The sequence below is a fragment of the Pristiophorus japonicus genome, chromosome 1, assembly GCF_044704955.1.
Source record: "Pristiophorus japonicus isolate sPriJap1 chromosome 1, sPriJap1.hap1, whole genome shotgun sequence".
NCBI classification, from domain to species: Eukaryota; Metazoa; Chordata; class Chondrichthyes; family Pristiophoridae; genus Pristiophorus; species Pristiophorus japonicus.
Genome location: NC_091977.1, coordinates 355,282,041 through 355,304,683, shown reverse-complemented (window position 1 = coordinate 355,304,683; position 22,643 = coordinate 355,282,041). Strand labels below are relative to the sequence as shown.

Genomic DNA, 22,643 nt, shown 5'->3' with positions numbered 1-22,643 from the left:
GAAGGCCAACATACCATTTGCCTTCTTCATCGCCTGCTGTACCTGCATGCCAACTTTCAATGACTGATGAACCATGACACTCAGGTCGCGTTGCACCTCCCCTTTTCCTAATCTGCCGCCATTCAGATAATATTCTGCCTTCGTGTTTTTGCCCCCAAAATGGATAACCTCACATTTATCGACATTATATTGCATCTGCCATGCATTTGCCCACTCACCTAACCTGTCCAAGTCACCCTGCAGCCTCTTAGCATCCTCCTCACAATTCACACCGCCACCCAGTTTAGTGTCAGCTGCAAACTTGGAGATATTACTCTCAATTCCTTCATCTAAATTGTTAATGTATATTGTAAAGAGCTGGGGTCCCAGCACTGAGCCCTGCGGCACTCCATTAGTCACTGCCTGCCATTCTGAAAAGGACCCGTTTATCCTGACTCTCTGCTTCCTGTCTGCCACCCAGTTCTCTATCCACGTCAGTACATTACCCCCAATACCATGCGCTTTGATTTTGCACACCAATCTCTTGTGCGGGACCTTGTCAAAAGCCTTTTGAAAGTCCAAATACACCACATCCACTGGTTCTCCCTTGTCCACTCTGCTAGTGACATCCTCAAAAAATTCCAGAAGATTCGTCAAGCATGATTTCCCTTTCATAAATCCATGCTGACTTGGACCGATCCTGTCACTGCTTTCCAAATGCGCTGCTATTTCATCCTTAATGATTGATTCCAACATTTTCCCCACTACTGATGTCAGGCTAACAGGTCGATAATTACCCATTTTCTCTCTCCCTCCTTTTTTTAAAAAGTGGTGTTACATTGGCTACCCTCCAGTCCATAGGACCTGATCCAGAGTCGATAGACTGTTGGAAAATGATCACCAATGCATCCACTATTTCTAGGGCCACTTCCTTAAGTACTCTGGGATGCAGACTATCAGGCCCTGGTGATTTATCGGTCTTCAATCTCATCAATTTCCCTAACACAATTTCCCGCCTAATAAGGATATCCTTCAGTTCCTCCTTCTCATGAGATCCACTGTCCCCTAGTACATTCGAAAGGTTATTTGTGTCTTCCTTCGTGGAGACAGAACCGAATTATTTGTTCAAATGGTCTGCCATTTCTTTGTTCCCCATTATAAATTCACTTGAATCCAACTGCAAGGGACCTACGGTTGTCTTCACTAATCTTTTTCTCTTCACATATTTATAGAAGCTATTGCAGTCAGTTTTTATGTTTCCTGCAAGCTTCCTCTCGTACTCTATTTTCCCCCTCTTAATTAAACCCTTAGTCCTCCTCTGTTGAATTCTAAATTTCTCCCAGTCCTCAGGTTTGTTGCTTTTTCTAGCCAATTTATATGCCTCTTCCTTGGTTTTAACACTATCCTTAATTTCCCTTGTTAGCCATGGTTGAGCCACCTTCCCAGTTTTATTTTTACTCCAGACAGGGATGTACAATTGCTGAAGTTCATCCATGTGATCTTTAAATGTTTGCCATTGCTTATCCACCGTCAACCCTTTAAGTATCACTCGCCAGTCTATTCTAGCCAATTCACGCCTCATACCGTCGAAGTTACCTTTCCTTAAGTTCAGGACCCTAGTTTCCGAATTAACTGTGTCACTCTCCATCTTAATAAAGAATTCTACCATATTATGGTCACTCTTCCCCAAGGGGCCTCGCACAACAAGATTGCTAATTAGTCCCTTCTCATTACACATCACCCAGTCTAGGATGGCCAGCTCCCTAGTTAGTTCCTCGACATATTGGTCTAGAAAACCATTCCGAATACACTCCAGGAAATCCTCCTCCACCGCATTGCTACCAGTTTGGTTAGCCCAATCAATATATAGATTAAAGTCGCACATAATAACTGCTGTACCTTTATTGCACACATCCCTCATTTCTTGTTTGATGTTGTCCCCAACCTCACTACTACTGTTTGGTGGTCTGTACACAACTCCCACTAGCGTTTTCTGCCCTTTGGAATTACGCAGCTCCACCCATATCGATTCCACATCATCCAAGCTAATGTTCTTCCTTACTATTGCATTAATTTCCTCTTTAACCAGCAACGCCACCCTGCCTCCTTTTCCTCTCTGCCTATCCTTCCTGAATGTTGAATACCCCTGGATGTTGAGTTCCCAGCCTTGGTCACCCTGGAGCCATATCTCCGTGATGCCAATTACATCATATCCGTTAACTGCTATCTGCGCAGTTAATTCGTCCACCTTATTCGAATAATCCTCGCATTGAGGCACAGAGCCTTCAGGCTTATCTTTTTAACATACTTTGCCCCTTTCGAATTTTGCTGTAATTTGACCCTTTTTGTTTTTTGCCTTGGGTTTCTCTGCCCTCCACTTTTACTATTCTCCTTTCTATCTTTTGCTTCTGCCTCCATTTTATTTCACTCTCTCTCCCTGTATAGTTTCCCATCCCCCTGCCATGTTCGTTTAATTCCTCCCCAACAGCACTAGCAAACACTCCCCCCCTCGGACTTTGGTTCCGGTCCTGCCCAGGTGCAGACCGTCCGGTTTGTACTGGTCCCACCTCCCCCAGAACCGGTTCCAATGTCCCAGGAATTTGAATCCCTCCCTTTTGCACCACTCCTCAAGCCACGTATTCATCTGAGCTATCCTGCGATTCCTACTCTGACTAGCACGTGGCACTGGTAGCAATCCAAGATTACTACTTTTGAGGTCCTACTTTTTAAATTTAGCTCCTAGCTCCCTAAATTTCTCTCGTAGGACCTCATCCCGTTTTTTAACCTATATCGTTGGTACCTATATGCACCACGACAACTGGCTGTTCAGCCTCCCTTTTCAGAATGTCCTGCACCCGCTCTGAGACATCCTTGACCCTTGCACCAGGGAGGCAACATACCATCCTGGAGTCTCGGTTGTGGCCGCAGAAACGCCTATGTATTCCCCTTACAATCGAATCCCCTATCAATATCACTCTCCCACTCTTTTTCCTGCCCTCCTGTGCAGCAGAGCCACCCACGGTGCCATGAACTTGGCTGCTGCTGCTCCCCCTTGATGAGTCATTCCCCTCAACAGTACCCAAAGCAGTGTATCTGTTTTGCAGGGGGATAACCGCAGGGGACCCCTGCACTACCTTCCTTGCACTGCTCCTCCTGTTGGTCACCCATTTACTATCTGTCCATGCTAAATTATATTACCTTAGTTAGCAGAGTAATAAGGATTTACAATTGGTGTCATCCTTCCTGGGTTAAGGAGGAGAAAATCAGGCAGATTCCAAATCCAAAACATTGTTCAATGACCTGTATTGGGAGTGCAAGTGTGTAGATGCTCAGCTGCAATGGCCTCCCTCTTAGTAAAATAGTCTACTCACACATGAATACTGGCCACTTGGGAGGGGTACAGAATAGTGACTGACAACTGTGGAATTAACAGGTGTTAATATCTTCAGAAAAAGAGGCAAAGGGAAAAAATTGTTAGGGGGAAAATAGGAAAATGTTACACAGTTTCTTGTATGCATCGGTAAAGCATTTTGTAAGTGATTCAAAACAACAATTTTTTTTTATACTTTGAAAATACTCGTTAGCCTGAGGGAATTTTCTATCTCCCCTTGTTCAACAGATGGTGAAAAGTATAATGCAATTGGAGACGAGCATTGTCCTTCAAGGATCACATCACAACAGTAAAATATTAGAAAAAAAGAGAATTTATTTTTAAATACATCAGATTTTACATTACAGTTTTCCAACTTCCCATCTTCTGAAAATGTTGGCACATGACAGCATATCTTGAGAAACAAAGTCCACTGGGGATAATGGGATGTGCTGAAAGAGAAACATCCAAATTGGAAGGCCTATAAAACATAGCAATTAACAGTATACAATGCACTAATTCTGCCTCATGTTCATTAGAGAGGTACTTTGGAGACTCTTTAAATTGTCAGCTGCTGCAAAAATTACAACTCTCACAAAATAAAACAAGGAGGACTATATTAAATTGCATTTTCACTGTCTCAGAGGAGATAACCATTGCCAACTCATGGTTTCCACTGTTCACTAGAAAAAATATACATATTGACACTCCCTCCCCATCCCCCAGTCACCAGATGTTCCATAAATACAGCTCAAGCTTATCAAGCAAAAAAAGTACTTAAATCAGTCCATACAAATTATACCAAAGAGAGCAATATCAGGGCTCTACATTCTTACCATGGTAATCCAAATGGATATTGGCATATTTGGCAAAATCCTTTTGTTGGCAACTCAATGAAATGTTTCCCCCTCCAGTGAGCATGAATTCCCCCACTTTTCAAAGGTTTGGATAATTTCTTTGCCATTTTGTGCAACAATATTGTAAACAAATGCAGGAAGATGTGTTAGAAATCCAGAGCCGGGAACATTTTCCCACATTTGTTTATAATGTCATTAGTCATTAGGAGCCAGAGGAAATTATGTTTATTGGTTGCTTAAATTTAATTGTGATAAATGCAATGTCATGGGACCGAGTCAATGGTCCTAGATCAGGGGTGGGCAATTATTTGGGCTGGAGGGCCACTTCACAAATTTTGGTGAGTTGTCGAGGGCCACATTAGGGGGACCAATGCTCCCCCTAAGGTGTGTGGTCATACGGTCAAGCACCAATCGTGAGGTCCCACGCAGGCCGCTCACCAGCTCCTGTTGCTGGAAGAGATACCGTGAAGCAAATTTAAAGGGACAGCGCACATTGGTGAGAGCAAAGTGTTAAATTGGTAAATTTGAAACAGGCCAGCTCATAATGTTGATCATCAATTCCTCTTCAACCCTCCCAATAATTTATAAACATAAATTCAGATAGTATCTTAAATACACAAAATGTAGTGTAAAATAGTAAAACCTTCCATTGAAAAAATTATTGATCGATCGATCATATGTTGTACTAAAAGCCTATGTGGCTTCTTGGCAAAACGGCTCGAGTCTGCAGGGCCTCCTAAGTGAGAGGTGTTCTCTTTTTAGTGTGCTAAGTATGGGAGCCCGAGGCTTCGCAAGGCCTGAACTATAATTGCGTGCCATTATCTGGAGTCCTGTGCTCCGGGATCCCATGCCTAAACCGACACTGAGAACCCCACCCCTCTGCCGTTGTACTCTGGGTGCCGGGAGCGGAAAGCCGTAGCACCGGTCTCTTTCTTCGGTAAAAAGTAAGGCATGAGCAGCCATGACTCGACTCAGACTAACTTGTAGCTCTAGCTCTGGCCAGCATTCTATTTCTGGCCCGTCCAGCGAGCCGGATAGAATGAACTGGCAGGCCAGATACTCAGGCCGTATTTTTCCTACCAGAGAGTTAGAAGCTCCCCCGCTCTTTACTGGGGAAACTGCCAGAAATGCCAGGGCCCCGACGTGACTGGATCTGTGCCAGAGTTACGCCAGGAAACTGGCGGTACCACTGCGGAATTCAGACAACATCTTTCATCCAATTACACCAATAAACAAAAATAGAATTTTATAAGTCACTGGAATGAAATCAAGCCCAGGACTAATTTTGAATTAGTTGCAAAAATTCCTTCAGAGACAAGTTGAGACTAAATTTCGAGTCCTGCTGCCAATGATGTTATTTTATATATTTGAAGTATTTATGTTAGTGCATTTATCTGGAAAGTTTGCGCAGATTGAGCCGGATTTTCAGCTTTCGAGTTTTTTCGGCGAAAATGGTAGAGATATGTGAAACTTACCATTTTCGCTGTGCTACCGTTTTTAGGCCGAACTTTTGGGTTTTACGGCATTGGTAAGGGGGCCGTTGCATGAGGATTCATGTCGCAAAACGCGAGTTTCACCAAATCTAGTCCGGGAGCGCTGCGAGAGAGGCCTTGGGAGTGGGAAAAAAAAATTCCACAGAACATTTACAAGACACTTAGCTATCGAATCGCTGAAATTTTTTTTTTTTTTTTTTTTAAATACAAACTTTAACTTACCTTTTTTGCAGGTTTTCATACCGCTGCTGGCAGGGCTGCACCGTCAGGTTTGACCCGTCGGTATTCTAGGCATGGCATATAGGTCGGGAGAGAGCCGAAAGTCCGACGTTAACGCAATCCACGGCGTTGCACGGTCGGCGCACCTCTCCCCAGCGGTACGTCCCATCGCTGCAGCAAACAACGAGCCAAAGATCCCGCCTGGGCTTTGCGACTGGGTTTTCACCATGGAGGGTCACTGCGAGAACCCGGTCACAAATTCTCAAATATCCGGCCCATTAACTGGCCTCTTTTTGTTATGTGGGACTGGTTCAGGCTAGAGGTTAGGTGCGGCAGATGCTCGGTCTCAAAGGACCGGATTGAATCCATTGGCAGGCCAGATATGGCCCCGAACCACCGTCCTAGATCATGGGTGGAAGGATTGGATTGGCTGCCCATTATACACCCTGCTCGGTTTTCTTTTCCACTGACTGCAATCGGGCGGCGGATCAAATATTGCCCATTTTACACCTCCGCCTAAATTGACAATTCCGGTGCATAATATTTTCAAGGTGGACAACACATTTCTTCACCCATTTGGCTGATTAATTTCCTTGCATTATTTCTGTTTGCCCATAAGAGTGAAAATACATTAAAGTGTAAATAGTAAAATAATGATGCATCAATTGTGCCTCATTAAAGCTTAAATACCATTTCTGCAGAGGCACGCGCTGAAAGTTGCATTGTTTGCTGAAGCCATAGGATTAGGTCTTTCATGCTATCTGACAATTTGCACTTAAATGAATCCCAAATTACTATTTTTCCCATAGAACGATTTATTCAAAACTTGGTAATAGCAACCTCAGGATTGATCTGGTACAGACACAATGGGCTGAATGGCTTCCTTTGTTGTATGATTCTCTGATCTTTCAGCAAGCAAAAGGCGACTTACTCTAACAAAGAGGAAATCCTTGCAGAAAGGGTTCAGGGATTTAAATCTTCAAAATTTAACTGGACGAGGGCTAATTTCAGTAAATTGACAGAGGATTTGGTCCAGGTAAATTGGAGTCAAACACTGGCAAACAGAAATGTAATGGAGCAATGGGCGGCCTTTAAACAGGAGATGGTTCAGGTACTGTCTAGGTACATTACCACAAGGGGGAAGGGAGGGCGACCAACATCAGAGCTTCTTGGATGACAAAGAAGTTAGGGAATAGCATGAAGTAGAAAAAGGGAGCACATGACAGACGTCAGCTTGGTAATACCTGTACAAGAATCAGGGTACATATAAAAAGTACAGAGAAATGAAAAAGGAAATGATGGGTAAAAGAGTCAGCATGAGAATAGATTGGCAGTTAACATAAAAGGGAATCCAAAGGCCACCTTCTATAGGCATATTAACAGTAAAAGGGTTGCGAGAGGAATGGTGGGGCCAAAATGGAGTTCTATTGGCGGAGGCAGAAGGCATGGTTGAGGTACTAAATGAGTACTTTGCATCGGTGTTAACAAAGGAAGAGGATTTTGCCAAAGCTACGGTACACAAGGTGGTTGTTGGGATACTGGATGAGATAAAAATAGATACTAGAAAGTCAGGCAATACTTAAAGTGGTTAAGTCACCTGGTCCAGATGGGATGCATCCTGGGTTGCTGAAGGAGGTAAGAGTAGAAATTGCGGAGGTGCTGACCACAATGTTCCACTCCTCTGGACACAACAGTGGTGCTGCCACAGAGGACTGGAGGATTGCAAATGTTACACTCTTGTTCAAACAAGGGGAGAAGGATAAACCTGGTAATTACAGGCCAGTCAGTTTAACATTGGTGGTGAGGAAGCTTTTCTAAACAATAATCTGGAAGAAATGAAGTCACTTGGACAAGCATGGATTCATAAAGGAGAGCCAGCAGATTTGTTAAGGGCAAATTGTGTTTGACGAACTTGATTGATTTTTTTTAATGAGGTAACAGTGGATGAGGGCATTGCAATTGATGTTGTGTATATGGACTTTCAAAAGGCATTTTATAAAGTACCACATAATCGGGTTAATAGCAAAGTTGAAGCCCGTGGAATAAAAGGAACAATGGCAGCATGAAAACAAAATTAGCTAATTTTAGTGGTGAACGGCTGTTGTTCGGAGTGGAGGGACATATACGGTGGCATTCCCCAAGGATCAGTACTGGGATCACTGCTGTTTTTGATGTACATTAATGACTTCCACTTTGGGGGGGGGGGGGGGGAGGGGGGGTACAGGGCACAATTTCAAAATCTGCAGATGACACGAAACTTGGGAGTGTAGTAAACAGTGAGGAAGATGGTAATAAACTTCAAGAGGACATCGACAGGCTGGTGGAATGGGCAGATAAATGGTAGATAAAATTCAACACAGAAAAGTGAGGGGTGATATATTTTGGTAGGAAAAATGAGAAGAGACAATACAAGCTAAGTGGTACAATTTTAAAGGGGGTGGAAGAACAGACAGACCTGCAGGTGTTTGTGCACAAATCTTTGAAGATGGTAGGACTGATTAACAAAGCAGTTAATAAAGCATATGGGATCCTGGGCTATATAAATACAGGCATAGAGTACAAAAGCCAGGAAGTTATGCTGAACCTATATAAAACACCAATTCGCCCCCAGCTGGAGTATTTGTCCAATTCTAGACACCAGAATTTAGGAAGGACATGAAGGCTTTAGAGTGGGTACAGTAGAGATTTACTAGAATGATTCTAGGGATGAGGGATTACAATTATGTGGATAGTCTGGAGTAGGGTTGTTTTTAGAGCAGAGAAGACTAAGAGGAGATTTGATACAGGTGTTTAAAATCATGAAGGGTTAAGATAAAGTAAATAAAGACAAACTATTTCCAATGGCTGAAAGGCCGAAAACCAGAGGGCACAGATTTATTACGGTGATTAGCAAAACAACCAGCAGCGATGACAAAAAAAACTTTTTTTACACACAAGTGGTTGGGATTTGGATTGCATTGCCTGATAGGGTGGTAGATTCATAGTAGCTTTCAAAAGGAAATTGGACAAATGCTTGGGAGAAAAAATTGTAGGGATATGGGGAAAGAGCAGGGGAGTGGGACTGACTGGTTTGCTCCTTGAAAGAGACGACGCAGAATCGACAGGCTGAATAGCCCCCTTTCTCTGCTATACTATTTTATTTTAACCGATTGGCTACTTACCTTCCACATAATCTACCTCACAGTCTGTAATAAATGTATTAGAATGCCTGACAAACAGCCAAAAAAGTGTCATGTCTTTAGGGATACAGAAGGAGGAAAGGTGTTAACAACCTTAAAAGGGCAGCACATTTAAAATTTCCAGAATAAACTGAGGGGGAAGAAAAGAGAGAGCATGGCACTATCACATCAGAAAAGAGGTTCCCAGTAACTTCTGCAATCTGAGAAGACAAAATAAACAAAGCGTTTGACTGCCCTCCCAGATCCACCTATAAAACACAATGGGCCGAAATTGCCCCTTTCTATAAGGGCCGTGGTCGTGGCCACCGGACTGGCTGCTGAAACTCCGTGGAGGGGTCGCCATTTTAGATATTGCCCTTCCTCAGTTGTGTAACGTATGGCTCCGCCCGTATTTCCGCCACGGCGTGCATGCACCGACCCCTTACCAACCGGCGGTGACCTCATCCCAAAATTGCCCCACAGGAAATTGCCTCTTTCAAAAATTGCCCACGGGAGCAGTGCCGCCACCGGTCAGTGTCCCCGACAGCTTTTGCCGTCAGTACCCTTTCTCTGGCTTGGTGGCACAGCCGCCCTTAAAGGAGAGGTGGCACTGCCGGTGACGCCATGTTTTTATTTTGTCGGCCGACTGCCAGGTCGGGCTGACAATTATGGCTGCAGGTTCGGCCAGGCCGCCAACAGCCCACCCCGGCACTCCCTCTTGGGTGCCAGGCCACTGGCCCTGCCAAAATCCTCCCTGGTGGCCCGGTGTTTGCCACTAAAGTGGCTGCAGAGTTTGCAGCGGCGCTCTCCTTTAACACGGCGCTGATGACTTTGAGCGTCAGCAACTCTGACCCGCCCCCACTAGTGGCGGCTACTCCAACCCGACCTCACTTCCACCCCCGCTAGTGGCGGCTACTCCAACCCGACCTCACTTCCACCCCCGCTAGTGGCGGCTTCTCCAACCCGACCTCACTTCCACCCCCGCTAGTGGCGGCTATTCCAACCCGACCTCACTTCCGCCCCGATGAGGCCACTTCCATCCCGCTCCAAATTAAAGCACAAAAAAGTGCTGAATTTCTCTGGAGTGGTCGCCCCCTGCATCGAGGCAACTGGAACACTTCAAAAACGGTAGGTGTGATTCATTTCGGGCGGTGGGTAATTTTGGCCCCTATATCTAAAGAGAAAAAAGTGCACAAGAGAAAGAAGCATATCAGTCGCAGTACACAGATCTGGCTACAGTAATAGTAAATAGTAACCCATCTGTAGTGACCAAGTAAGAAAATTAAAATGTCATAAATCAGAGTATTATCAAATATCATTTATTTTTTAACAAAAAACAAATCTTACAAAATTTCCACTTATTTTCTAGTTTTTTTTAATCATTTATATCTATAAAGTGAACCAACATAATACTAATTACAGAGGCAGAAACTTGGGGGATGGAGGGGTACAAGGGATAATGGAATACTTTGTGTGTGGTACAAACTCATTATAAATAGGCAAAATGAATAACCATAAAGAAACATGCAGCACTAGAATCTGTACCCTCGGGACTGAAAAGAAAAACTCCCCAGGAATGTTATTAATCATCTAAATTATTCCAGTGCTCCTGAAGCAAAAGGGCCATCTTAGGGAAGAGGAACTAAATACACAACATTCTGAATCTCCCTAATACAACCATTTCTGCCTCCGGGTAAGACTTGAAAACATGGCAGACTGGACTGAAAGTTTACATGGAAAACTTTTCTCTACGTGCTATGGAAGTTTCAAAGAGTTTGAGTGTAACTGGAGTGATTCCAGAGGCATACAGTTCCAGTTTTCTGTACACATTCTGAAAAGGGCCACATTTAAACCCAAATCTTAGACTGAAATTGACTGAGAAAAATGACTCAAATATATTTTATTTTAAAAACAAATTAATCTTACCCGCACTGCACCGCCCCCCCCCCCCCGCCCCAAACACCATAAATCTAATTTTAAAAATCAGGGCTTACTCTACAACGACTGTAAGAAGCCATTTTCCTTGTTGTATTTTAACAGGACCTTTGGATTTCAATGTTTTTCCTGGTTATTTTTAATAGGACTCTTGGATTTAAATCTATCTCAACAAATATTTTTTCCATAACATAACTTATTCCAAACTTGGCAACAGTAACCTCAACCCACTTTAGCAGGTAATAAATTTAACACATGAACGTTCACTCCTTAAACCTAAAAATGTAAAATTCTAAACGTTGGCTTAAAGTTCAAACAATTTAGTATACAACTTTCAAATATAAATTAGCTTTCAGCACTAATTTTTAAAATTATGTTTACTTGCCAGAATTTCTTCAATGGCAACTGATTATTTAATTGAAGATTAATAATATTTTTATATCGCAGATAACCACCACCTGTCATTCATGCAACTGAATTTGCAGAAAATGTAAAACTATGAAAAAAGCTTTGGAAAGTAGTTACAAAGATAATGAAACAATATTGGGACTTAACATCTACAGCTGCTCTCCTTTTCCTTAATTTAGAACAATCAGATCTCAATTGTGCTGCCTTTCTTGCAACTCTACCCTCTGCTCTGTATGTAAATATTATTGCAGTAATCCCTTAAGAAAGCACCTCACTTCTAAATTAGTCCGAAGTACAAAAAAATGGACATTTAGTTCATTCCAAATCTATGAAATGGATCAACAAATAGCGCAGAGATTGTGTGTGGAAAGGAAAACTGCAACTGTAATGCCTCTGGAGTGACAGCAGTCCAGCATGTAAACTCTCCTTTACCAGAACCAGCGATAATTGTGACATACAATTACATCAGTATACATTTGTAAATGTACACAAAAAATGGCAGCCAGTAGGAAGTGTGCAAATGCTCCCAAGGTACAAGAAACAGAAAAAGCAGCAGAAAATGTAGAGAAAGAACAAAAAAATCCATTCTACAATATGTTCAATAGCACAGACGTACTTAACTTGAAAATGGCTCTAAGAATACAATTAAATTAATGAAAGCATCTGGGTATCAGATGGAAGAGTCTTTGGTGATACTATCTATACAAAGGCTACCTTTGATGGAACTATAACATTAATGCAAGCTAATGCAGTAAATCACAATATATGGCTTTGTATTCTCTCCACTCCTCTGTAGGTTTAATCTCACTAACTGTGTGTAGTCATGTCATTCCAACCAGTTGGGAATTATTTTATATAAAGCAATGATACACTATGAAAAACATTGGAAATATGTTAGAAAACCTCAGAAATGTACATCTTATACAAAATATTTTTTTTGTTTTGCTTTACAGTTAACCATCTAATTATTCCCACATTGCTTTGTCAATCAGTTTGTAACCTTACACTATACACAATTCTGTCAAAATAATAAATATACAAGATTATGTACATTATAACAAGGCCCATTTTTCACATCCTTAATTATGAAATGACTAAACATTGATTGGAGATTCAGCACGCGAGATGAACTGGGATTTCTATTTAAAATAAATGAATTACAGATATAAAAACTAGGCTGAACCATTATTAACCAAAATAAAGTGATTAAAAGGCCACACGCTCAGCACTCCTTCAAGTCTTCACACATTCAAGTACCTGTGAGCAAAGACTAACATAGCCTTGCTATTTAAAAAATAGAACTTTATATAGAAACAAGGAGCTACCCCTTGTCTGAGCACCATATGTGCCATTCATTTTAAAATACACACAGCCAATGTTTTATTTTCAAAGGTCAGCCCAGTGACCCAGTAAAAGCCATACAGCAAGTCATCTGTAAGGCATATTAACATGCAGGTATGTGCACACATTTCAACTAGCAATTTGTACTTGTGTGGCAGCATCAGACCCCCGCATAGCTGCTGATGAGGATGGAGTTCCTACATATATAGTAAAGGGTTATCCTGTAGTGGGTACGGTTGTGTATGTGTGTGCGTGTGCGTGTGTGTGTTTTAAAAACAAATTATTTTGCATGCTAATAGTAAACATGGCAGACGTTATTGGTGAAACCCAACCCCATGCTCATCAGTCATGACAGCCCGTTCCTATACAAGTCTGATGGCTACCCACTCCAAACATTGTTCGCTTTTCCTAATGCAAACTCAGCTTAAGTGGTACAAGTTGACCTTAAATTATGTTCAGGCCAAAATTTAAGACACTCGATTCTGATCAACTGAATAGTGTTTCACTTTGTTCTTCACAGTGCTGATGAAAAAATAATTCATTGATCTTCACACTTTCAATTCATGGACTTTTGATTTGTATTCCTCCTGACAGGATATCAGACCTGTCACTCAGGATTGATAAAACAATTAAAAAAATTAAAACCTAATACCCTGTAGTCATATAGATCACAGTCAGTCAATAAGCCGATAGCAGCCATCCTCTTGAGTCTGGAGAGTCTGTCGGGTGCATCAAAGGGTAACAGCCAAGAGTCACCTCCTGTAGAGTGTTATTTGCTGAGCTCAGGATGGACAAACATTCTATAGACTGACTTTAATCCGAATGCTGTCCAAGAATCAATGGTTTTGTGCTCGTTAGAGTCGCTCAATGTCCCGATACTTCTTTCTCAGTATGGAGACCTGGTCTTTGAAGAGAACTGGGTCTAGTCTCATCTGGGAGTGGATCAAAGGCATAGATCCAAACCAACTTGCAAACGTGTTCATGCAGGTCTGCCGCTGAGCGAAGTGGTCGGGATCAGCCCATCGGGAAGCTCTGGAGGACTGAAAAATAAAAGATCAATCACATATTTATCTGAGCTCAAAAATATAGAAAGGGTGCGAAGAGAGTTCTTACCAACATATTACGATAAAACACAATACACACAATATGTATTACGCTTAATAAAACAAAAAAAAACAGCAAATGTTGCGAAAAATAGTAAGCCCATCAACATCTGGAGAGAGAAAAGGCAGGTTAATGTTTCAGGCATAGACCCTTCGGCAGAGCATTCTTTTTATCTTTACTGCTTGCTTCACTATCACTTCTCTTCTGGGACTGATAGTCTTGAAAACATGCTGCTCCCCTTCATTAAGGCTTCTGTTTGTTTCTGTTTTCCAGCTGGGTGGGACTGCCCTTGCCTGGTTTAATTCTTATCCATCCAGTTGAAGCCAGAAAATCACCTGCAATGGCTTCTCTTCCCACACCCCTCTGGAATCCCCCTATTTCTCATCTAATCTCCTATTTCCCATCTACCTCTGCCCCACACGACATCATCTGAAGAAACAACATGCTGCTTTAAGTCACCACCACCTCTCTCAACCACTCAACAAAGTCTCTGATTTGTCATGCTACTTGTCCAAAATCCAGTCCTGGATGAGCATAAATTTCCTTCAACTAAATATTGGGAAAAGCCACCGTCTTCGGACTCCGCCACAAACTTAGTTTCCTAGCTACTAACTTCATCCCTCTCCCTCATGACTGTCTGCGGCTGAACCAGACGGTTTCCAACCGTAGCGTCCTATCTCTGACCCCGAGATGAGCTTCCAACCACATATCCACTCCATCACCAAGACCGCATACTTCCACCTCCATAACATCATCAGCCTCCGCCCCTGCCTCAGCTCATTTGTAGCCGAAACCCCTCATCCTCCAGACTTGACTATTCCAACACACCCCTGACTGGCCTCTCAGCTTCCAACCACCATAAACCTTAAGCTCCTCCAAAACAATGCTGCCCGTATCCTAACTCATACCAAATCCCGTTCACCCATCACCCGTGCTCGCTGACCTACACCGATTCCCAGTCCAGCATTTAAAAATTCTCATCCCCGTTTTCAAATCGCTTCCTTGGCTTTGTCCCTCTCTATCTCAGTAACCACTTCTAGCCTTACATCTCTCTGAGATCTCTGCGTTCCTCTAATTCTGGCCTCTTGCGCATTTTCGATTTTGATCACTCCAGCTGTGCCTTCAGCTGTCTAGGCTCTAAAGCTCTGGAATTCCCTCCCTGGGCCTCTGTAACTCTCTCTCCTCGTTTAGGTCGCATTATGTGGTTTGGTGCCAAATTTTGTTTGATAATGCTCCTGTAAAGTGATTTGGAACATTTACCACCTTAAATGTGCTATGAATACAATTGGTTGCATCATTGCTATCTTTTTCTCCTGTTTACGACTGTGTATTTGCCAAATGATCTCTGATTAAAGGTCTATGCCCAAAATGTTAACTTGTATTTTTTTCATTTTGGGTGCTAATTGACTGGCTGTGTATTTTCAACGTATGTTTTCATTTCTAACAATTATTTTGGAAAATAGTTCATCTGTGGTGTCAAGATTTTTTTACATTTTGTTGTCAATTTCCCTTTTCCTCTATAGAAGCCACTGAATCTTGGGAGTACGGTTTCACATGTGTTGGTAGTCCTCCGATATCTTGTCCAAATAGCCATTCTTCATGTGCCAGTCTGTATAAAGCCTGCCTGAAGACTATTCTACCATAGAGGGCATTACATGCCAAGCCTGATCTTATACTCCCCTTATCTTCACACATGTACATTCCAGCAGGAGTCACTTGGATGACAATAATAGTTAGATATTGTGAGGGGGAATTCAGGTTTATAAGAAAGGAAATTGGCTGAATTGCCTCTCTCATTTGTTAAGTGAGTCATGCAAATAAGAAAAGTCCCAGATTCAATCTCAGATCTATGCTAATGATAAAGGTGCTACAATTGGCCTCCTGGCATGGGGTGGGGTGTGGCGGGGGAAAGAGAATTGGCTACGGTGCCCTCTTCTGAAGATAATCCAATAACTATTGATGGAAATATATTTGTTTGTGCAGGACTGGCTTGGCTCTGATGACCTATCCGGTTGAATAACCTGCAACACTCACTGTTGAGCGTTACACAAAAATAAGGGCCAATGGTTGTCCACCAGCAGAGGAGAAAATTTGCAATATTAAAAAAACACTTCAATTCAACACATTTTCCACAAAAGCCACATATGCTTGGGTTTTATTTTATAATATGCCCACCCAATGCCTAAACCTACGTTTTTACATCAGGCTTGAAGTTCAACAAATGCAACTCAGGCTATAAAATCCATGATATCTAGATTGTGTCACTTTTCAGACAAATTACCTGCTGCATCATTGTCTCTTTATACTGCTTTTTCTGAGTGACTTTAACAGGAGGCAGCTTGGTGACAGCTGACACCAAGAAGTTCATCAAGATGTCTTCACAATTAGCCAGCTGGTCCACCATGTTCTTTAAACTTGCAGGCAGGTAATGAGTGTACAGGTAATGGTAGTACCTACAACAATAAAAACACATACCACTGAATTAATCACAAAGATCTGAAATCCATTCAATTACTTTTGATACGTAACAACTGTGGACATCTTTGTTTTTATATATAAAGGAGTAAAATGGTTCATAATTCATATACTTTACTCAAGTACAATTCGATAATCTGATTGGAATGTAAAATGAATTGCTCCATGCATGCGAAAAGGGAGAATACATGATTGTTCCCAACAGTAACGTAAACATCGATGAAACTGCTCGAACAGCAATTTTGCCTGGTTAAGAACTACTCCCCATACAGAAAATTAATGAAAAAAAATATAAGTTAGTCAGGGGATGGAAGGGGTAGAGGTAAGAGAAGTGAAGAAAATAAATGAAAATTGTTGTTCATAAAGTTTATGAATGAAATGTTTTTACTGAAGTGTAGAATGTAAAAGTGCAAAGCAGAAACCTATTTATGCAGCATTGTCATTGAACCAATCACAATTGTAGAAGAGAAAAATGAAATTCACCTTCAAGAGGTTGATTAAAATTGCTGTGAAAATGTTTTTCAAAATTCTACCTCTTAGGTAGGCTTGTAAATTGAAAATTTTGAAAAAAAATGTTTAGAAAGAAATTACATTTAACATAACATGTCTTATAACTCATAATTCATGCCTTAACCTGAATTCTCATCAATACACAAACTGAAAGTGACACAAGAATGTCATTTGATCCAATGTGTCATTGTAGTGATAACTCAAAGCCATCTACTACTAGATAGGTTGCAGCTCCTCAGAGCTACAGAAAGTCAGCAAAACTGCTGTCCAACTATAATAAATCCTACTTTTGTTTATTTATATTACCACTGTACAGACATGGAGGTTTGCTATGCTTATTTAACTCTGACACAATCAGTGGGAACTAATCTTCCCAGCTGTGCCATTGAAGTTTGTGACACATCAGGATGCACGCAAGAATATAAGAATTAGGAGCAGGAGGCCATTCGGCTCTTCGAGCCTGCTCCGCCATTCAATATCATGGTTGATCTTCAACCTCAGCTCTACTTTCCCACCTGTTCCCTATATCCCTTGATCCCCCAAGAGTCCAAAAATCTATCTATCTCAGCCTTGAATATACTCAACGACTCAGCATCCACAGCCCTTTGGGGCAGAGAATTCCAAAGATTCACAACCCTCTAAGTGAAGAAATTCCTCCTCATCTCAGTCTTAAAGGGCTGACCGCTTATGCTGAGACTATGCCCTTTAGTTCTAGACTCTCCAGCCAGGGGAAACAGCATCTACCCTGTCAATCCCCCTCGGAATCCTCTATGTTTCAATGAGATCACCTCTCATTCTTTTAAACTCCAGAGAGTATAGGCCCAAACTACTCAATCTCTCATTCATTGGGATCAGAAAAAGCAACCAAAATCTGATTTCATTACAAAAGGGCACTACAGAAACCAAACAGCATGAAGACTTGTTTGTCGATTGCATTTGTGATTATAATAGACCAGTTAAAATATAAGCACTCAGTTGTTATAATAATCCCATCTGTAATGGAGGGTTCAGGAGTGTTTCATTACAGTCCCCACCACGTGCACTATTCCGCTTATCCCATCTACATTGGGCAAACCATTTGCCATTATCATATGGCTCAATTACAAAGGCACCGCTTAAACCACATTAAGTGCGCTGGCTATTTTGGACACTTCAGCAGCTGTTGACACCTCATTTAAGTGCAATAACCTGTTATTAAGTGCTAGTGGTTGTAATGTTACATTTGCCTGCTGGCACAGCAGGCTTTTTTTGATCTATTCCCCAAATCTAAAGCATTGCAAGAGATAGCAACATGTGTGTTTAAAAGGCCAATCACCAGTTTATTCTTTGTAATTCCATCTGAACATGATTCTGGCACACAAGCCCAGACTATTGAACTTTTAATAACCGATTGATCTTAGTGAAATCAACCCTTGTAACATTTTATCACCCTCGTTGTTAAGATTTCATGGAGAAAGTTATAATGAGTTTATACGGATCGTTACTCAAGCTTTGTCAATTTCACACCCAGTGTCCGGCGGATTGTAAAAATTCGCAATTAAACTGTGAATCGGCGTCAAAAGGCGGGCTGTGCAAAAATATCACGATCATTGGCATTGCAGAATTATGTCAATGTAAAATCTTTTTGCCGTATCCTCAGCAGCAAAACGTCAGTTCCTACAGTTAGGCCTCCCTTTCCTAATCTCTGATTTATTAACAGATAACCAGTTGGAGCAAAAAGGCCAAAAAAAGAGCAAAAAATAGCTCCCTGTTTTACAATATATAAAATCCTAACTTTAAATATGTATTAAGGCTGTTTAGTTATGTGCGTGCACACATATTCCAGTAAAAGCTATTAGGCTGGATTTTGATCAAAACTGCCACCACCGGTTTGCCGCCCAGAAAACCGCTATGACTCCTGCTATTCAGAACGGCAGAAAATTCATAAAATGTTTTTTTTAAATCTGCCCGGTGGGAAAAATCGTCGTTGTACGAGGATTCGCGTGGAAAACGAGATCCTCGTCAACTTTAGTCCGAGGCTGTGAGTTGGGCCTAGGGAGGGGGGGCGGAAAAACACAAAAAATATTTTTACAAAAAATAAAAAATAAATAATAAATCACAAAACATTCACAAGATCCTTTTCTACTGAATTGCTGCAAAAGAGTTTTTTTTTAAACTTTAATTTATACCTTTTTTGCAGTGTTTAATACCTACCACTGTTCCAAGGGCTGCTCTATGGTTTTTCCCCGGCATTTTTTTCCCTTCCATCTACAGGTCACCGCTGTGACCAAACTCGGGCGGAAGCGGTTTTTTGAGTGTTGCACGCTGGTGGTCTGCTCCGCAGTGGTATATTAAAACTGCCGGCGGAACACTTTCCATGAATTTTCCACCGGGTGGTTTTGCACCCAAAACGAAGAAATAACGGCGAAAAGCGCGGCGGAAAGCTGGTGAAATTCCAGCCCATTGACTTTTCTAAACTGCTCTGCATTATCTAGATCTTGAATATTTAGGGTCAATTAACCTCCACCATTCATAAACCAGCTCAGTCCCGTGGTCGAGCAAGAAATATCAATGTTCAGTTTATCTTGGAAACAAAGTCCAGATTTTCAACATGCTACTCGATACAGCACAATTTGGTACTTGTTTTGTAGCCCAGACATTTTCTTTGGGAACCAGAAATTAAAGCACTGCAAAGGGAAATGTACATCACTTCTGGTGGCATAAATTGGCTGCCAAGTTGCAAATTAAAATCATAATTAAAAGGTAAATATTAAATTACAAATGAAATGCCAAACCTGTTGCATGCTATCAAGGTAGGTACTTGGAATGTGGGTGGGATGAACGCAAAATGTACATTTGCAATAAACTCACTGGATTAGATTTTACACCCATTCACTACCAACAGGCAGAACATCTAGCCCGCCATTCATCATCTCAGCTAATCTTAGAATCATAGAATCTTACAGCACACAAGTAGGCCATTTGACCGATTATGTCTGTACAGGCTCTGTGAAAGAGCTGCCCAATTTAGGTCCACACCCCTGCTTTCGCCCCATAACCCTGCAAATAGGGCTTTAAACTATATAGTGGGGGTGGAGGTGGGGGAAGAGACCAGCTGAGTGGGAATTTAAAAAAAGTCAAAAAGAAAGGAGAAGGCAATAAGCAGGGCAGTGATAGGGGTAATGATAACCAGAGTGTGACAGGAAGGGACAGAGCGTATAAACATAAGAGTGTATCAGAAAGTGGGGTCAGAGTAGCAAAAAATGGTAAAAAGACAAAATTAAAAGCTCTTTATCTGAATGTATGCTGCATTCGTTGCAAGATAGATGAGTTGATGGCACAAATCAAAATTAATGGGTACGATCGGATAGCCATTACAGAGATGTGGTTGCAAGGTGATAAAGGCTGGGAACTGAATATTCAGGGTTATTTGACATTCCAGAAGGATAGGCAGAAAAGAAAAGGAGGTGGGGGAGCTTGGTTAATAAAAGATGAGATCAGTGCAGTAGTGAGAAATGATACTGGCTCAGAAGATCAAGATGCAGATCAGTTTGGGTGGAGATAAGAAATAATAAGGGAAAGAAGTCACTGGTAGTAGTCTATAGGCCCCCTAACAGTCGCCATCAAGAATGAGCTGGTCGACTGCCTCAGAGACTCCCCCTGCGGGATTAGTGAACGTCTCAGGCTCTCCGACTCACCCTATCCCAGAACCAGTGCGCCAGTTATCAGTGCATACGCCCCAACACTCGCACAACAGATGAGGCCAAAGAGGGATTTTATTCCAGCCTTGAACAATCCCTGTCCCGTGTCCCTACAGATGACAAACTGATCCCCCTCGGCGACTTCAACTCCAGGGTCGGTAAGGACACAGACCTCTGGGGAGGCGTGATTGGCAGAGAGGGGGTAGGAAAACTCCAGCGGCACCCTCTTCCTGACAAAATGCCTAGAGCACGACCCTGTCATCGCTAATACCCTGTTCCGCCAAGAGGGCAAGTACAAGACATCGTGGCAACACCCTCGCTCCAAACACTGGTACCTGCTCGACTACGTCATCGTTTGAGCCAGGGATCACAAGGATGTGAGCATCACCCGCGCCATGACAGGAGCTGACGACTGCTGGACAGACCACCGCCTAATCTGTTCCATCATCAACATCAACATAGCCCCAAAGCGACGATGGCTGAAGCAGTGCCGCAGGACAATCAACATCAGGGCACTCAAAGACCCAGCTAAGAGAGTCCAATACAGTCAGCGCCTCACTGCTAATCTGGCGACCCTTGATGACCCCGAGACGCAGAATGCCCATAGCGCTTGGTCTGCCCTCCAGGCCAACATAACCAATGCCTGCAAAGAAACGCTCGGTCACTCAACCAGGAAACATCAGGAGCGGATTGATGAGAATGACCAGGAGATCCAAGAGCTAATAAATCACAAGCGCAGAGCATTTCTGAACCTAAAACAACAACCCAACTCGGGAGCAGCAAAGCAGCTTTACAGACAGTTTAAGGCCGAGGTCCAACAAAAAATCCGCGACCTAAAGAACAGATGATGGGTGGAGAAAGCACAGGAGGTTCAGCAGCTGGCCGACAGCCATGATCTGCGAGGATTCTTCACCACAGTCAACATCACCGCAGTCAAGTCCACCTGCAGCCCAAACACCCAAGGCCCCACCCCACTGTTGGCCAAGAATGGGAAGACACTGATCAAGGACACCGAGGCAGTCAGGACCTGCTGGAAGGAGCACTTCAAAGATCTCTTAACCGAGACTCTGCCTTTGATCAGAGTGTCCTTAACTCCATCCCGCAGCATGCTACCTGCCACCATCTCAGTAAAACCTTAGCCCTGCACGAGGTAGAAAAGGCCATCTGTCAGCTCAAAAACAACAAGGCATTGGGAGTGGATGGAATCCCCACTGAGGCACTAAAGTATGACAGAGAGGCACTATTGGCACGAATGCATGACTTCATCGCTCTCATCTGGAAGGAGGAGAGCATGCCAGGAGATCTCAGAGATGCAGTAATTGTGACCATCTTTAAAAAGAGGACAAGTCCGACTTGCGGCAACTACATAGGAATCTCCCTGTTATCAGCCACTGAGAAGGTCATTGCTAGAATCCTCAACCGTCTTCTCCATGTGGCTGATGAGCTCCTGCCGGAGTCACAGTGCGGATTCCGTCCACTACAGGGTACAACGGACATGATCTTTATGGTGCGACAACTGCAAGAGAAATGCAGGGAACAGCACCAATCCTTGTACATGGCCTTCGACACTTAACCGCGAGGGACTATGGAGTGCCCTCCTCCGTTTTGGCTGCCCCCAAATGTTTATCACCATCATCCGCCTGCTCCACCACGACATGCAGTCCGTGATCCTGACCAACGGATCCACCACTGACCCAATTCACATCCGGACCGGGGTCAAGCAGGGCTGCGTCATCACACCAACGCTCTTCTCGATCTTCCTCGCTGCAATGCTCCACCTCACACTCAACAAGCTCCCCGCTGGAGTGGAACTAAACTACAGAACCAGTGGAAACCTGTTCAACCTTTGTTGTCTCCAGGCCAGGTCCAAGACCATCCCATCCTCTGTCGTCGAGCTACAGTACATGGGCGATGCTTGCGTCTGTGCACATTCAGAGGCTGAACTCCAAGTCATCGTCAACATCTTCACCAAGGCGTACGAAAGCATGGGCCTTACACTAAACATCCATAAGACAAAGGTCCTACACCAACCTGACCCCACCACACAGTACTGCCTCCCAATCATCAAGATCCACGGCGCAGCCCTGGACAACGTGGACCATTTCCCATACCTC

The 22,643-nt window shown here is 42.8% G+C and overlaps 1 protein-coding gene across 1 annotated transcript in view; it reads right to left on the bottom strand.

Annotated features, from left to right (window-relative positions):
* Positions 1-11,016: 11,016 nt before the first annotated feature.
* Positions 11,017-22,643, bottom strand: part of LOC139273647 (exostosin-1-like) — a 246,591-nt gene continuing 234,964 nt past the window's right edge. Inside the window, exons 10-11 of the mRNA XM_070890668.1 lie at positions 16,146-16,317; positions 11,017-13,800 (exon numbers count right to left, since the gene is read on the bottom strand). Coding sequence (XP_070746769.1) covers positions 13,615-13,800; positions 16,146-16,317 — 358 coding nt within the window. The 3' untranslated portion in view covers positions 11,017-13,614. The remainder of the gene's footprint in view (positions 13,801-16,145; positions 16,318-22,643) is intronic.